Below are 19,064 nucleotides of genomic sequence, written 5' to 3' on the forward strand. Positions count from 1 at the left end.
TTATTTATATTTTTAGTTAAGAAAAGATGCACTTTAATTCTTCCCAGAAAAGTATATTCCACTCTCAGATAGTTATAAATGCTAGGATCTCTTTATGTTGAACCAAAACATGCCTCTCTTTAATGTTATTCATTTATCCTGGATCTTCCTTCTGGAGAAAAATTTATTAAACCTAAGCCCTCTTCCATATAAAAACCCATAAGATATTTGATAGCTTTCTATCCCCACTAAGTATCTTCTTTTCTTCTGGCCAAAATTCCACAGTTCCTTTAACCACTAATCTCTATATTTAATTCTCAACATGTAAAAACCTTCAAAATTTCAAGATTATATTGGCTTGTTTAATATGTCTTTTAAAATAATAATTTTATTGTACTAACCATCAAACCTCCTCATAGTTCAAATGATTTGAGAGATTTAGGAAGACATAAGGATAGGATCTACTCTAGCTTTTCTTTTACTAAATTCAAGAATTGTGATTTAGCATAGGGATTATCTGATTTAAAATGGACACAGGATTCTGGGATTGCTGGAAATCACTCAAAATGTCTTTTGTTAAGTTTTCGTATTTTTTGATGTAGAAAACATTATCTAAGAATAATTATCAGTGAATATGTAAGATTTCTTTTTTTTCTTCCTTTTTATAGATGGCAGCTTCTCTTTGATAAATGCAGACACTTGTTTAATTACTTTATATACGGTTATGCTTTCATTTATATAATAAAAATAGCCCTAAAATGTATGTAAATTGTCCCAGCTAAAATGTTACACAGCAGTATTGTCAATTCCTATTATATATAATAATGCCTTATCTCCAAAGCATTATTTCTGAATTTGCAGTAGTGCTTGCCCTTTTGGTTCTGGTTCTGGTTCTGGTTGGGATGGTGATGCATCCACCACATAGAAGTTTTGACTTCAACCATGCTTCACTTCATTGTCCTTTCTATCTGTCCACTCACCATCTTTCCAGTTCTGGAATTATAATCAATCAATACTGCCATTGCTGCAGGATGAGATGTTTGTTACTGCATTTCTCACCATCACTATTACTTCCAAGACAAAAGAATGCCTTCTTAGTTACCACTGCTGTATTTGTGTTACCTCCTTGCCTTTTAGAACCTTCTCAGGGGTTGAGATTATATTGCTTTTGTATTTATATCCCCAGAAGTTAGGAAAGTACTTTGCACAAAGGAAATGCTTTAAAAATAATTTTTTCAAAAATTCATTCAATAGAAATTGTCTTCATTTCAGCTCCATCACTTAAATCAGGACTTCTTAAATTTTTTCCACTAGTGATCCCTTTTTCTTGAAAAAATTTTTACACGACCCCGGGTATATAAGTATATAAAATATTTAAAAATAAATAGCATATGTTTAAATACTATATATATATGTTTATAAATATAAACATATACTATGATATATATATATATTATATATATATAATATATAAAATATACTATAAAACATTTACTGGTAATAAATCATATTTTTGTGACTTAACCATTCAGTTGTGTGATTCTGTGTGAGGTCACAATCCACAGTTTAAGAAGCTTTGACTTAAATTAATTTAAAACCTGCCTTTGCTGTCACTTAATAAATCAAAATAACATAAAGAAAATTTTTTGAAGAAACGTTTCATTTTTCTTAGTAAAAAACATGGCATATCTTGTTAGGAGAATGATTTTCAGCTCTGTTCACAATTAATACTTAAAGATAAATCAGACTTAAAGAAATATAGGCAATGATGCTTATGCATAAAATTTTTTTCAATGTTATCTTTGGATGGGGATTAAAATTAGATTTAAAGTTTGTATCCCATTTATTTTAAAGAACTTCCCAAAAATTTACATCAATTTTTTCAGGAAAATATCTGTCTTTCAATTCATTTTTAGAAAACACCTGAAGAGCAATTACTTTTGGCTTATGAGGTTCTCGGCCAAGCCATTACGATGATAGGGTTGTCTCGTTCAAGAACTACATTGCTCAATGGAACATCAGTATATGATCATTGTTATACCAATGTAAGTGTGTATAATTCTTCATTTAGAAAGAACTGGATTATTTCTGGGAATAGGGTTCATCTTACAAGTAGAAAGAGTGGGCAGCCACATATCTCTCTGATATCCACTTTGAGGTGTGTATGAGATGAGTGATTCTTGTCTTTCCTTCTCCCTTTTCCCTCATCTTTTCCCTTTCCCTCCTCCCTTCTTTCCCCCTTTCTCTCTTTCCTTGACTGCCTTCTTCTGGCTCTCTTTCTCCCTTTCTCCTTTGCTTGAGAGCTTCTCATCCTCCTTAAGTTGATTTCTCTTATAGAATTTTAGTTCATGGGATCTTACTATTCTTTCTCTGAAATTGATTCTCCTCATAGACATCTAGAATGTATGTTAGGTTATTCCAGGTTTTCCTCTCTTTCTGTATAGCAGATTACAATAAGAGAACCTTGCCCTTCTCTCCTTCCAGCCCCAAGCTTTCTATTATTTGTCTTCTGGCAGTCAGTTTCTCTTTGTTGGGGAAAGTCAAATCTAGAGTAGTACATTCCCCTTTTTGCACCTCTATAGTTTGAAGGATAAAATTATTATGAAGGCAAGCGAAAAAACTATTAGCTGCTTTGCTAGTTAAGACATGCTTTTGGGACACTGCCTCATGGTATAACTTACCCTGCTAGGAGTCTTCAGGACTTCAGGAGTGAGAAATTTGCATCTTGTTTGACAAGCTTTGGGGTTCTTAGACAAAGCATTTCTATACTAAGTAATGTTGTGAAAGAAAAATCAAAACAGACAAACAAAAAAAAACACAAGAAAGAAAAAACAAGCAAACAAAAAAGTGAAAAGAGTATACTTTCATCTGCATTCAGTCTCCATAGTTCTTTCTCTTGATGCATATGGCATTTTCCATCCTAAGTCTTTTGGAATTGTCTTGGATCTCTGTATTGCTGAGAAGAGTTAAATCTGTCATAGTTGTTCATCACACAATATTGCTGTTACTATGTACAATGTTCTCCTGGTCCTTCTCACTTCACTCAGCATCAGTTCATGTAATTCTCTCCAGGCTTTTCTGAAACCAGCCTGCTCATTATTTCTTAGAGAACAATAATGTTCCCTCACATTCGTATACTGTAACATATTCAGTCGTTCCCCAATTGATGGACATTCATTTGGTTTCCAGTTTCTTGTCACTACAAAAAGGACTGCTATAAAAATTTTTGGTACATGTGAGTCTTTTTCTCTTTTTTTTTTTTTGTGATCTCTTTAGAATACAGATCCAATAGCAGCAATGTTGGATCACAAGGTATGCGGTTTTATAGCCCTTTGGGCGTAGTTCCAAATTGTTCTCCAGAATGGTTGGATCAGTTCACAACTCCACCAATAATGCATTGATATCCCAGTTTTCTCACATCTTCTCTAGCACTTATCATTATCTTTTCCACAAAGGCTCTTGAATAAGGGTTTCCTAATCAAGGGGTTTAATTTTTAATAGCAGGTTTTCTGCCTTTTTTTTTGTTTGTTTGTTTACTTAACTGCATTTGATCTTTAATTTGCAGATTCCTGTCCATGATTCATTGCAGATAGTTCCTCTTTTTAGCTGTGGTCTCAAAGATCTTTTGGGAAGAAATCAAATTCTAGATGTTTCTTTTTTTAGTGAGCTGAATAGAAAATAAGAAAAAAACAGAATAGAAATTAAAAAAAATCCCAAAACCATTGTCACGTGCCCATCAGAATATCAGGGAGGACTCAAAATATATAACAATAAATTTCCATTTCAAGAAAGCATATGTAATAATAGAGGAGAATTATATTCATGAATATCAATCTTTCCTTTGTTTCCTTGAAGGTTATTTTTTTGTTCTCAGCTGTGTACTTTTTCCTTTATTCTTTTTCCTCCTTTTTCATCCCTTCCTACTTGTCCAAGCAGGAGAAGTTAAGCACAGATGTATTCATATATAAATATGTGTGTATTTATATGTACACACATATAGTCACACTCATACTCCCACTTACACAACATATACATATAAAATATATATATTCACTTATACCTAAATGCATACATATCCACACATACTCAGACACGTATATTGTATACATATACATTTACTCATATTAAACATGCATCTAAAACAATAAAAATGGCTGACATATAATGCAGATTTCTCTCTTGAATGAATCTTTAAGTTTGGCTTTGTCTAAGACCAATGATTACTAGCCTTATTTTTTTTTCTAATAAATTCTATTCCTGATTCTTATTGTAGAGATTGTGTCTATCTCTTATTTTCTATCCTTGCTAACTCTTCAACTTTAATTCTGCTTCTTAACTCGTTTTACTATTATTACTTAACCACCCCCCACCTGTAGAGGGATCTACAAAGGAGGGATCCCTCCTTTATTTTCTCCTACCACCCTTTCTTGCCCTCTTCATCCCATTTCCATTTCTCTACTTACCTATTAATCTAAGTACCCTTCTGTACCCCACTTTATCCTATGCCATCTCTCCCACATTTATCCCTTGCTTATTAATCTACAATTTTGTCCCACTGCCATACACATCAACTTTACCTCAATCTTTGTTTTGAGTTACCCACTTACTGATGTCAATTTTACATATATGCAATATATTTCCACATTAAAAACAATTTGTTCATATTAAGTTCTTTGAAATTAATCTTTGATATTGGCTCTTATATTTCTATTTTATTTTATATTAAATTTTTAAAATTAAATTCAGGGTTTGAGTCCTGGAAATTTGCAAATTTATTGAATTTATATTTTTTTCATTCAATATTATGGGTAATTTTGCTAGATATGATATTTTTGGCTATAGGCCTACTTCTTTTGATTGCTAGTATAAATCATTTCACTGCTAAGTCCCAAACAATTCTAATTGTCGCACCAACATATTTGAATCATTTTTTCTTGTTTCTTGCAAAATTTTCTCTTTAATTTGTTTTTTTTTAATTTGACAATACTATTTCAGCAAAAGAAATTTTTTAAAAAAGAAAAATGATCAATATGTGCAAAAAAAATTCATAGCAGCTCTCTTCTTAGGGCAAAAAAATTGGAAATTGAGGGATGCACATTAATTGGGGAATGACTCATAGATAAATGTTTGTAATGAAATATTATTGTTCTATGGGAAATGATGAGCAGGATGCTCTCAGGAAAAAAAAAACACCTGAAAGTCCTCCATGAACTCAAGCAAAGTGAAATGTACTATATACAAAGTAATAATAATGTTGTAGCAACAGAACTGTTCGGTTCTGCAAACATATATTGTATCTAGGATATATTGCAACATATCTAACATATATAGGACTGCTTGCCATCTAGGAGAGGGGGTGGAGAGAGGGAGGGGAAAAATCAGAACAGAAGCGAGTGCAAGGGATAATGTAAAAAATTACCCTGGCATGAGTTCTGTCAATATAAAGTTATTATAAAATAAAATAAAATAATAATGTAGGATGACCAGCTATAACTGACTTTGCTATTCTCAATAGTACAATAATCCACAACTACTACTCTGAAAGATTTTTGATGAAAAATCCTATTCATACCCAGAGAAGTGATTGTGTCTGAATACAGATTGAAGCATTTTCTCTCTCTCTCCCTCCCTCCTTCTTCCTCCTCTTCCTCCTCCTCCTCTTCTTCTTCCTTGTCCTCCTCCTCTCCCCCTTTCTTAATTTTTCTTGAGGGTTTTAATTTTCATTAGGGTAGGAGATGTATTTTCTTTCACAATTTGACTTTTATGGAAATATTTTGTCCAACTTCACATGTGGTTTCGTAATTGTGAGTAGGGATAAGGGAGAATATTTAGAATAAAAAATTTAAAAAAGCAAATGTAATTTTTTTTGTTTTGAATGTAAATGGAAAAAAATTAAATAAATCAAAATAAAAAAACCCAATATTCTTATATATTTTCTACAAAGGGTCTCTTTGAGGTGGTGGTCAGTGGATTTTTCAGTGGATTTTTTTCTATACTTCCCCCTCCTATCACTCCAGAACAATTTTGTTGGATAATTTCTTGCATTATTATATCAAGATTATTATTTTAGTTAGAGCTTTCAAATAATCCAATTATTTTTATATTTTCTCTTCTTGATTTGTTCTCCAGATCTGTTGCTTTTCTTATAAAATGTTTCACATTCTGTTCTATTTTTCATTCTATATATTTTGTTTTGTTATTTTTTTGTTCCCTTGTAGCTTCCCTGGCTTGCCCAATTCTAATTCACAAAGAATTATTTTCTTTTTTGAGACTGAATCTCGTTTTCTAGTTGTTAACATCTTTTTTGTAATCTTGTTTTTCTAGGACAGGTTTGTTTGTTTGTTTGTTTGTTTGTTTGTTTTTTTAGCTTTTCCTCATTGTCTCTCACTTGATTTTTGAAGTTTTTTTTGAGTTCTTCTATAAATTCTTTTTAGGCAGGTAACCATTTAGTTACTCTTTGGGAGTAGAAGAGGGTTTTGTTTTTTTTTACTTCATGTAAAAAGATGAACCCTGGATTTCCCTATTCCCATAGTAAGTTTCTATGATTAGATATTTTCGTCTTTGTTGGTTTATTTTATTTTTTATTTAAATGAGAAGTATTAGTGGAAGTACCTCTAACCATGGAATGGGGGGATGGCACCTTTGCCTTTACTTCAGCTCTCTCCTCTGACCAGGAAACCCAAACCTAAGAGCTCCCCACTCTTCCAAGTGCCCTCAGCCAGCAGTGTCTCTGCCCTGGGGCTTATGCACTCCCGGTGTTCTGGTTCCTTCTTACCTGGGGTAGGTTCTCTGCACCACAGGTGGGCCTGGCATCCCCAATCAGCCTCTGTCTTTCTGGACTCAGGCCCAGACTCCACAAACAGTCCGGGGAAATGAAAATTTCTGTGGTCCCTGTTGAGCCTCCAGCTATACTAAGGGTTCCCCACTCTGAGTTTCTACAAAACTAGATGTATTTACTTTTTACTTGGTTAATGCCCCACCCAGGGTCTTCCTTCAGAGCTTCCCCTTAGTCTTGGAGGACCCCTATTATACCCCAAGTAGGGTTTGTTTTTCACCAGTTTATATTCATCCTGAGATGTAAATCTGTTCTGTTTGTGGGGGAAATCTGGAAAGCTTGAAATTTATAAACTTACTCCACCATCTTCTCAGAATCATTTCCGTTTCTAGTTGTTTCTTGTATCTTTTTTTCTCTTGTATTCTCTCATTATCGGTCAGATGCTCTATGATTGTGTCTTGTTTCTTCTCTGTTATTCTATATGATTGGGAAGAGTTGTGACTTCTAGGTGAAAAGAATAGGAAACAAGATAAGTATGACACACACTGAAAGGGGAATCCTCCAAAGTCAAAATTACCATCTCTCAATTTCTCCAGGCACTGATTCTGGGAGGAAAAGGCTTTTATTAGAGTGAATGATTTTGTCCTTTATTTTAGATATTCTTGGTTTTTGTTCGGGGTGTATGTGTGTGTGTCTGCTCATTTTAATGTTTGGATAATTCTGTTTCCTTCTAATTTGTATGTGACTTAAATGGACAAAAGGTTATCCCTCCAACAGAAGAAAAAATTGACAAGCCACTTACAGCCAATAGTTTCATCATGGACTTGCAACTGGAGATCATTATGACTCAGCATCAGATCGCTGTTGCACTTCTTGACCAACTTAAAGGTATTAGTCACTATTCATATAGCTTCAAGATGCTAGAGCAGTTCTGGGTCAAATCCAAGCCTAGAACTAGTTTAACAAGACTATTAACTAACTCTTTCCCCACAACTCTTTAACACCTAGGGAACTAAATTTTAGTGTTTTTATTTTTTCTTTCCTTCTCTTATTTTTTTTTGACAATTTAATTGATTTGTACCACCACACCATTAGAGTTAAAATGTGAGTTATTAATGATTCATTCATAATAATATTTTAAACCCTGTATAAATCTTGTAATCTAGTTCAATGAACTAGGAAATAATACATTTAAATAAATGAGCAACATTTTTATGAGTTACAGTAGATTATTAGTAATATAAGCTTCTTGGGTCTTATTGAAAGGGGAAGAAATCAAGGATTTCTATTGACTACAATATTACCAAATGAATGAATGAAAAAGCATTTATTAAGCACTTAGTGTGTGCCACATACTATCTCAGTCCTGAGTATATTAATACCAAAGCCGTGACAATGTAACTCCACAAGGAGCTTATATTCTTAAGAAGACTATACAAACATGATAATTTTGGCCAGGGAAAAGTATTTTAGTTTGGAAATTATGGGAAATAGGGAAATAGAATGACACATGTTTTCCAGTGTTAATGGTAGCTTTGATTGTTGTTCCCAAACTGGAAAGCCAGGGAGCAATACTCTGGTAGCCACAGATGGTAGGATGTTGGCTGAGGAATAAGGTTGGAGTATAATTGGTTGTAACAGTATAGAGAGAATGGGTTGTGATCAGGGAAGGTGTGTAGTATACAGATGCCTTTTTTGCAAGATTCTGAAAATACACAGGCTCCTAGAATGGGATGTGCCATCCCACAAAGTCATAGTTTTTTTCCCCTCATCTCTTGGTCTGGCTCCTTAGTATCACACTCCTAGCAAATGCTAATCTGTCTGCCTTCTGCCCAAAGACTTCCAGGATTGAGAAAACTCAATGTTTTCTGATGACTCTAGTCATAACTAATAAGTTTTTCTTCACATGGAATTGAAATTTTGAGGAAAGTTTCCTGTAGAAGGTGGGATTTTGGTTGGGACTTGAAGCCAGGCAGGTCAGTACTTGGAATGGGGGAGGGAGAGATTTCAGGCATAGGAGACAGCCAGAAAAAAATTCCTGGTGCTGAGAGATGGAGTGTCTTGTTTTTAGAACAGCCTGGAGCTTAGTCCTGAGAAATACCCAGACCATTTTTTAAAAACCAAAATGATTTTTATGGAATAAATTTCCATATTAGTGATATTGTGAAAGAAAAATCAGAACAAAAGAGAAAAGCTATGAGAAAGAAAAAACAAAAGGTGAAAATAATGTGCTTTGTTCTGCACCGAGTCTCCCTAGTTTTCCCTCTGGATGCAGATGGCGTTTTCCATCCCAAGTCTTTTGGAATTGTTTTAGATTGCTGAGAAGAGCCAAGTCTATTTTAGTTGATCATCACATGATCTTGCTATTATTGTGTACACCCAAACAGGCCATTTGTGCAAGAGCATTAGGACATCGTCTCATGGATCATTGGGTGAATTATGGCACAATGACCATTACAATAGAGAAGGGTGCATCTTCTTGTCTTCTCCTGGTCATCCTTCACTTTATCAGTGCCCCCTGGGAATGAGCATGATATTTCAGCAGGGTCTGGCTAGGGAGAGGAACAGGAAATTCCCTTTATGCTGCTGGACATTCAATTATTTTTGCATGATCCTGTGTTTTCAAGAAAATAGGCAACTTCTTCCACCTAAGAACACCACTTGCTGCTATATAGGGTCCTAGAGAATTATCCTTGAGAACTGAAATCACTTGCTTAGGTTGAACCAGGATGAACCAGAAGCAGGGTCCGAATCAATTCTCTCTGACTCAGAGACCAGCTCTCAGTCTACCCACACTATATTCCTCTCTGGGGGAAACAAAGTCCTCACTAGATACTATTCTCTTGGAATCATGCTGATGACATGATCAGTATTGTTTGTCAGCTATATTCAGAACACAATGGCTGTTGGGTGGTGCAGTGGATGGATCACTGTGCCTGGAATAAAGTCAAATTGATCTTAGACATTTACTAGCTCTGTGAAGATTTAATCTCTTGTCTGCCTCATTTTCCCCTTCTATAAAAGAGGGATAATAATAGCATCTAACTGCTAGGATTGCTATGAGGCTCAAATGAGATAATATTTATAAATTGCTTTGCACACTTTAACATACTGTATAAATGCTAGCTATTGTAAATGATAATGATGATGTTAATAATCAAGCCTGAATTATTTCCTTTATTAGGTTACATTTTTGACAAGACTATTCTATTTGTTCCTACATGATTCTATTTCGTATAGTCACACACACACACACACACACACACACACACACACACACACACACACTTTTTCTGCTGTAAAACGTTGAGTAATTGGAGAATAGAACTGAAGACTCTACCCTGATTAGACCTCAGATCTACTTCCTTTTACAAGTTTGAGACTGACTTTGTCAGATTTTTATGTGCACTAAAATTTATTTAATCCAGATACTGGTTAATTTGAAATAATACAACTCCAAGCAGCTGTGATTCCCCAAATGGTTGTAGAGTGTTCCCCATGAAAACTCTTTGCCTGATTTGAAGTACAGATAATACATAAATCACAGCTTAAATTGGGTCCTGAGAGCACCCTTCATTATTGCATATATTGGAAAATGGGAAGTAAATGGAAATCAGTCTTTGGTGAAATGATATCAGAGCACCTCCCAGATTGCTCATTGACAGAACAGGAATTGAAATTATAAACAACTTAGGTTTTTAACGGCATATTCCTTATTATCAGGTATATATTACCTTATTAATTTGTACTACTGTATTGAGTGGTACTTTTTGCTTCCACTGCCCTCTTATAATTTTGGGAACCATGATTTTTTTTCTCTCCTTATTATTTCCCCCCGTGGGCTGATTTTGTTCTTAGCCATACTCTGAAGGCTTGGTTAAAGCAGTTGAAGAAGCAAAAATAACCATGTTTTCTGTAAATTTAGCTGCCTAAAGACATGCTGAACAGTGAGTGGTTAATTGCTTTGACCAAGTCAACACACTCTTCTCCTGGGGGTTAGTTGACTTTTTGAGCGAGCTCTATTTTGAGACAAGCGGGGTCAGTAGGGAGTGGTGTATCTGGGGTCAGAAGATCTGGGTTTGGCCCAGCTCTGCCCATCCTTGCTTTGGTAAATTGGAGCAAGTCACAACTTCTCTGGATCTCAGCTCCCTCACTGATAAAATGAGAGGGTTGGACAAGGTGGTTCTGAATCCTTTCTAGTGCTAATCTGTGACCCTATGATATGGGGATGGGTAGGGTGTGGGCTTGTGATTTCACTGAGAGAGGAAGCTAAACTCCTGCCACTACAGATCTACATCTTCACAATATTAAAAGTTGCTTGGAGGACACCCAAGTTGTCTTGGCTCTGGTGACAACTTTGAATCCATCCCTTTCTGGAAGAAATGACTTTGACAATACAATCAAATATCTTTCTGTCTATTCCTACATCAAACTGCCTCTCACACTACTGTGATGGTATATACTTAAAAATTTGGAAATAACGGTTATAATTTTTCACTGAGATGCCAAGGTTTGCCTCAGAAAAGCATTTCCAAATGGAAATGGGCTGCTTCTGTGCGGTGTTCATTTCTTGAGATGAGGAGGCTATTCCTCCTTCCCATAAGCTATCTCTTCACTACACCATAATTCCCTCCTGCTAATTTTGGTATCTTTTATAAGTTGAGGATAGTATCTTTTTTCAGAATAAATACATAGTTTATCTTTGATCAGTCTTTTGGACACAAGTCAAAATTTTTTTTCTTTTGAGTCTTTTTGTATAGTCATCTTACTTATCATATTTTCAAGTGCCTCCTATGTAGGAAGGTCATTCTAGCAGATAAATTATTGTATTCAAGATACCCAGCTTCCTATGACTTAGCTTCCTATAGAATTTCTTGAGCCTGATTCACCTCAGAGGGAGCTCCCTCTACCTCTCTGTTTTGTCTATCAAACTTGTCCATCATCATTTGCTTTTTTTTTCTTACCCTTCTGTCTCAGATGAAGTGTGTCTGCTCTTTCCTAAGGCTAACCCCATTTCTTTGATTTGATTTCTTTCTATATTGCCTTAACAATATATTCCCTTATTCTTCTAAATCTTTATTTTCCATTTGTTCCTTCTGCTTTGTCTATGAATATAATCAAATCAACAGATTCCTAAAAAACCCTTCCTTTGATCATTCTTTTCAATTTGATTCACCACTCGTTTATATTTTTGAGAGATTCTGTTATTCATTTGAGAAATTGAGACTTTATTTGTTGACATTAACTGTTAATAAAGACATTTCATTTCAATTAGAACTTTGCTGTCCTTAGCTAAGATGCTGGAGTGCTTTTGGTAAGGTCCATCATTATAAATCTTGAATAATTCTATCCCAATCTCCACATTTTACAGATTAGGAAAGTGATGTAGTAAGCATGGGAGGCAGGATCTGAAGCCAGTTCCTCTGATTTTTAGAATCAGTGCTGTTTCTCACATGGAGAGTTTTGAGTCCCCTCATCTATTTGATCATTATCCTTTGGATGTACTCTGATTTCATACAGAGCTTCTGAAATACTGGTGCATAGAACATAATACTCAGGGTGTATTTTGAAGAGCAGACAGGAATTGGACTGTTTCTTCCTTGGTGGTCTTGTTGTACATCTGTCAGAGGCAATAATAAGTCCTGGATCACTTGGTCATTGTTTGGATTTTAATGGCTTAGAAACAAATTGCCATTGTTTCTATTCTGACCATAAATCCTGGGGGTCTTTTTCTTCCAGAATAAAGTTTCTTTTGAGCAAGCAAACTAGGTCATCTTTTGCCTCATTTCTTATGTAGCCTTAAATCACTGAATGGGTGCTGTCCCAGACAAACTAAGACCTGGGAAAGATCTTAGCTAGGCCAAGGTCTCCCACTGCATTCAGAACCATCTCCAGGCATCCCGGCCTATGTTTAGCCACTGGACTCCAATAACTCTGGAAGGAAGAGTCAGGCTTGTAACTTTGCACAGCCCTGCCTCACTCCAATCCAATTCATTTGCAAGTCAAGACACCACCCTCCTTATGTCATTGGGCCTTTTTGAGAATGAAGGATGACCTCTCAGATTGGCTAAAATGATAGGAAAAATAATGATGAATGTTGGAATGGATGGGGGGAAACTGGAACACTAAAACATTGTTGATCCAACCATTCCGGAGAGCAATTTGGAACTGTTCCCAAAGGGCTGTAAAACTCTGAATATCCTTTGATCCAGCAGTGTCTCTCCTGGGTCTGCATCCCAAAGAGATCATAAAAAGGGGAAAGGACCTACATGTGCAAAAATGTTCGTGGCAGCCCTTTTTGTAGTGGCAAGGAACTGGAAACTGAGTGGGTACCCATCAGTTGGGGAATGGCTGAATAAGTTATGGTATATGAATGTTATAGAATATTATTGTTTTATAAGAAACTATCAGCAGGATGATTTCAGAAAAACCTGGAAAAACTTATACGAACTGATGCTGAGTAGAGCAGAACTAAGACAACATTGTCCACATAATAAGATATATGTTGATCAACTATTATGGACTTCGTTTCAATGGTGAAGTGATCCAAGGCAATTCCAAAAGACTTTTGATGGAAAGTGCCATCCACATCCAGAGAGAACACTGACTGAATGTGTATCAAAGCATAATATCTTCACTATTTTTTGGGCTGTTATTTGTTTGCTTGTTTTTTCCCCCTTTCTTGTGTCTTTTCCCTTTTGATCTGATTTTTTTTGTGAAGCATATGGAAATATGTTTAGGAGAATTGCACATGTTTAATCTATATCAGATTTCTTGCTGTCTTGTGGAGGGAGTAGGAAGGAAGGAAAGAGAGAAAAATTTGGAACACAAGGTTTTTCAATGATGGTGGTTAAAAACTTATTTTTGCATGTATTTGGAAAAATAAAATACTGTTAAAATAAAAAATAAAACTACAAAAAAGAGAGTGAAAGATGAATAGCAACAACAATTAAGGTGATATTAAATTTATTCATGTGCTAGCTTTATTCCAATAATGCTAAGAACTTAAAAAGGCCAGGGAATAAGTCACACAGTTTTGTATCTCCTCACAGCACCTAGCATAGACTTAAGACAGAGAGGAGGTACTTCAGTAATAGTTGTGAACTGACCATAGGCTAAGAACTTTTGGCGCTAACTTATTACCATTGTCAGATGGCCAAGGCAGAAGTGTGTGTCTCCTTTCTCCCTCCCTCTCTTTTTCTGTCTCTGTTTCTCTCTCTCTGTCTCTCTGTCTCTCTCTCTCTCTTTCTCTCTCTTTCTCTCTCTTTCCCCTTCCCTCCTTCTCTCCCTCTCTCTTTTCTCTCTCTTTCTCTCTTTATTGCTGTGTATAGATAGGTGCTCCTATTTTATAAAGCAGGAAGGAGATCTCCCAACATCAGATTATTGATTATATTTAAGAAGTGAGGTAAAAATTAAATTTTAACTTTTGGTTAGGTACATACTAGCAAATAAAGGGGAGAAATTCCATATCCCATATAGCAGTAGAAATTGGCTGTCAAATCAATTTTTCTTTCTATCAACTGGGAAAAATAAAGAAAGTGTGTTTTAAAATCTGTAGCTGGGGGACTCTTAAACTTAAGATCTTGTGAACCTAAAAAAAAGTTGATAACTGTATTTCAGCATATTTATTATCTTTTGTAATTCTGTGTATTTTATTTTATGTATTTTCTAACATGATCTAAGAAATAGCCTGTGGGCTTCACCAGACTTCCAAAAGAGAGCACAACATAACTCCTGTGATTTTTAGATATCTGTAATGGAAAGGAATTTCACTTCTTCAGACCTGAGTCTAATGGTGAGTTGTCTTCTTTTTTTCAGCTTGGGACACTCCTCTCCAGAAAACTGTCTCTTCCAAAGAAGCTCAAAGTTCACAAGGGTCTACCACCACTAGTTATTTCACAGGTGAGATATGGCTATGATTTGACACGAATTATATAAGCTAGGACAACCCATTGGATCCTACTTTTGATAGAAGGATGTTTTCACATGATCCTTCCTGAAATGAATATTTTGTTTTACAGAATCATATGTACTGGGAAAAATCAACAAGAATCGGCTCTCTAAAGCAAGTTACTTGATGCAGAAAGCTCTGCTATTATTTGAGAAAGATCCCCACCAGGATCCCAAATTACTAGAGGTGATATCTGGGACAGAGGGTGGCGGATTAATTAAATACTTATTTAAATTAATTGAATAGTCAGTGTTTTCATCAGTGAATAATCTGTATTTTCCTCAGTGTGGTATATTCCCTCCATGAACACAAATTATAACCTTTCCATAATTTAGTAGATAGAAGTGTATAGTTTGTAAATGATATTAATATTAAAAAGTAAATGATAAAGCAAGTGCCAGTCTGCATTGGTAAATGGTGCATTGAACAATTGTAAAATTAAGTCTGCTTCAAGAAAAAAAAAGTAATAGGTTTTTTAATATGGATTTTATTATTTAAACAAATAAAAAAATAACTCCATGATTTAAATAGATTAGAAAGGAATTAAAATAATAATCAAACTGATATTTCAAGATTTTGATTATCTTGGATCTTGAATTGCCTTTTGGAAATCAGTATATCACTTAATTTTATAGTTCAAGTAAGAAAGGAACTGAAAGTTATTTATTAAGTGCTTGCTGTGTGTGAAGCACTAAGGACACAGGTAGAAAAACTGTCTCCACGAGCACACATGCTGATGGGGAAGATTATATGCAGAGGAGGGTTCAGTTTTAAGAGGATGTAAAATATAGTAATTACCTTTGGCTTCTTGGAGACCTTGTATTAAGTTTTTAAAACTCACACTCAGTCTTGGTGAAGAGGTCCAGATATTTCTTTAAAAGCTTTTGTGTTTTTACTGAAATAGTGCTTTGCAAAAACCTTTGTAGTAGGCAGTATTAACATCTCTTCTAGTGGCTGCCAAATCCCCCCTCCCTATCTTCTTCCCTTCCATTTGTAAAATATCTTAACAACCTTGTAGGAAATGGTTGATTTGACTGCAGTTTTTGAAGCATTTGAAATCTTTTCTTTGTATTTTTTTAAACGAGTTTTCCTGTTGAAACAAACATTTTCCTTTGCAAGAGAACATTTTTACACTGAAAATTTTTAATATTTTATGTAAAAGATACATGGCAGGGAAGATGAGGCCTTGTGATTTCTGACAGTTCTTTCTGAGTCTCTCTATTTCTTCTTATCCTCTATCTCTGGGCTTCAGTTCTCAGAGGATAAAGTGCCAGTTCGGGAGTCAGGAAGATAATCTTTCTGGATTCAAATCTGACTCCAGACACTGTGATTCTAGGCAATTTACTTAACTGTGTTTGCTTCAGTTTCTGCATCTCTAACATGAGTTAAGAGAAGGATGTGACATTTAAAAGAGAGACATAATCATTTTATTAATAATTAATGATAAAATTAATAATGCTTATTAGTAAAAGGAAGGTCATTTGGCTGTCTCTTTCTTAAAGCCAAGACCATCATGGGCCAGACTCATGGTTTATATATCCCCACTGGAAGAAAAGTGTTCCTGAGAGGGGCAATCAACTTTGATTAGTTAATAATTAATGAAAGAATAAATATTACAGTGAGGGACCATATCTGAAATTTGATTATGTCATTGATTACTTATGTTGTCCTGTGGCTTTACGCAATCTATTCAAAGAGTTTATGATGGAGGCTCAAGCCTGAGAAGAAGAAGAAGAATTTTGCCTTAGAATAAGAAGTCCTATCTAGTTGGGTAGAATACCCAGAATAAAGAGAATGTTAATGGCATCTTCCATGAGCTGTGTCTTTGAAAAATTAGACAAGGGAATAGGACAGAGAAAAAACTGGGTCTGTCTAATTTTAATAATTAGCTTTTAATCTGATATAGAAATAATAATTTCTCTCAAGGAAAAGGCAAATTACTCTAGTATCTTTGTCAGGAAGGTTACAAATGGGATCACGAAGAATTGAACATCACTGAAAAATGATTGAACAATAATAACCTACCCCATAAACACAGAAAGGAGGACCCTTGTCTTTGTCATCTAGACCATCTCCAAAAGTTACTTTCTAATAATTTGAAAAAAAATTACCATCAGTAATTTTTCACAATGACTTAGTGGCAAAGCTAAAATCCAAATGGTCTTATTCTCAATCCAGTATTTTTTTCTTTATATCACTCTGAACTTAGAAAAGTCATATGATCCCAGTAGGCCACAATTTTCTCATCCTTAAAATGGATGAGGAAGAATTGCTCCAGATAACCTCTGACTTCCTTTCCAGCTTGGAAATTCCAACATTTAGTGATGTTAACAAAGCAGGTGAAGAAAGGTCTCTTTTTGAGTATAGTGAGTATAGAACTGAATCAATTTTATAAAAATAAGAGTCATTCCCCAATTGAGAAATGGTCAACGAATATAAACTGACAGTTTTCAGAAGAAGAAATCAAAGTTATAAGAGAAATACTACCTCATACCTTATAGAAATGACAAATACTGGAGAAGATGAGAGAAAATAGGCACACTAATGAACTGCTAATAGAGTAGTGAACTATTCTGAAGAATAATTTGGAAGTAGCCCAAAGGGCTATAAAGTTGTGCATATTCTTTGCCATAGCAATGCCACTAGTAGTTCTATATCCCAAAGAGCTCAAGGAAAAAGGCAAAGGACCTATATATACAAAAAATATTTACTTAATTTTTGCTTTCCTGGTTGAGATAGCTTCCATATTTGTGACATAAAAGGAATTTGGTAGGACTCCCAAATAGTATAGTATTGGAATTATTTGTACATTAAATGTTTGGCAAATCTCATTTGTGAACTCATCTGGTCATGAGGACTTTTTCTTTGAGAGCTCAACAATGGTTTGTTTGATTTCTTTTCCTTAAGATGGGGTTATTTAAGTATTCTATTTCCTCTTTTGTTAATGTGGGCAATTTATATTTTTGTAAATATTCATCTATTTCACTTAGGTTGTTAGATTTATTGGCATATAATTGGGCAAAATAACACCTAATAATTGCTTTAATTTCCTCTTTATTGTGATAATTCATCTCTTTCATTTTTGATACCAATAGCTTGTTTTTCTTCTTTTTAAAATTTTTTTTTAAATTTTAAATTAACCAATGGTTTATTACATTGTTTTTTCCCATAAAACCAGCTCTTAATTTTACTTATTAGTTCAATCATTTTCTTACTTTCAACTTTATTTATCTCTTTTATTTTTTAGAATTTTCAACTTGATGTTTAATTGTCGATTTATAATTTTTTTCTCGTTTCTATTAGTAGCATGCCCAGTTCATTGATCTGCTCCTTATTTTATTATTGTAAGCATTTAGAGATATCAATTTTCTGTTGTACTGCTTTCCGGCAGTATGGCAGCATTCTGTAAATATCGTCTAATTGTTGTCATTCTATTCAGTGCAATTATTATTATTGTGATTTGCCCACTCATTCTTTAGGATTAGAGTTACTTAGTTTCCAATTAATTTTTATTTTCTCTCTCCACAGCCCTTTTTTGAATGTAATTTTATTGCATTGTGATTTGAAAAGTATGCATTTCATATTTCTACTTTTTGGCATTTAATTATTTGTTTGTATGCCCTAACTTTTGTATTCTCATTCAATTTTCTCTAGAGGTCTATTATATCTAATTTTTATAAAATTCTATTCATACCCGTTAACTTTTGTTTTTTTCCCCCCAAAATCACTGTGAATATTTATTCTTCAGAAATTTACAATATTGACATCATGTGTTGTAACCCAAGGGATAAAGTGATATGCTGAGTTTATGCAGCAGGCTTCTTCTCAGCTGCAGGTTTTGTGTGTATTTGTGTGTGTGAACTTTTGCTCAAAGGGTTTCTTTTCAGCTGTGAGCTTCTTTTCCACAGGTTTCTTTGCTGCAGAGGCTTCTTTTCTGCTGTTTTGTTTTGTTTTTTTTTTCTGCCCTGGAAACTTCTTTGCTTTTGCAAGTTTATTATCTATAGATTCTTCCTCCTTTTCCTCCTCCTTCTCCTCTTCCTTTTTCTCTTCCTCTTGCTCTTCCTCCTCTTCTTCCTTCTCTTCCTTTTCTTCCTCTTTTTACTTCTCCTTATTTTTCTCGATCCTACTCTTCCTCCTCTTTTTGCTTTTACAATCTTCTTTAGGAGGCAACTCTTTTATTTTCTGTCATTATCCTGGCACAGAATTCTATTCTGGTACATCATCTTGACATGTAGGTTCTACTTCATCATGATTCTCAAATTCTTCAGTGGATTATTTTTTTTCTTTAAATTTATTTATTTAATATTTTTCCTCAGTTACATTTAAAACAATTTTTTTACATTTGTTTTTAAGATTTTT

The 19,064-nt window shown here is 34.5% G+C and overlaps 1 protein-coding gene across 1 annotated transcript in view; it reads left to right on the forward strand.

The window, feature by feature from the left end:
- Nucleotides 1-19,064, forward strand: part of CFAP54 (cilia and flagella associated protein 54) — a 340,765-nt gene that overhangs the window by 66,851 nt on the left and 254,850 nt on the right. Inside the window, exons 16-19 of the mRNA XM_052001234.1 lie at nt 1,896-2,024; nt 7,516-7,642; nt 14,573-14,656; nt 14,776-14,891. Coding sequence (XP_051857194.1) covers nt 1,896-2,024; nt 7,516-7,642; nt 14,573-14,656; nt 14,776-14,891 — 456 coding nt within the window. The remainder of the gene's footprint in view (nt 1-1,895; nt 2,025-7,515; nt 7,643-14,572; nt 14,657-14,775; nt 14,892-19,064) is intronic.

The sequence above is a fragment of the Antechinus flavipes genome, chromosome 5, assembly GCF_016432865.1.
Source record: "Antechinus flavipes isolate AdamAnt ecotype Samford, QLD, Australia chromosome 5, AdamAnt_v2, whole genome shotgun sequence".
NCBI classification, from domain to species: Eukaryota; Metazoa; Chordata; class Mammalia; order Dasyuromorphia; family Dasyuridae; genus Antechinus; species Antechinus flavipes.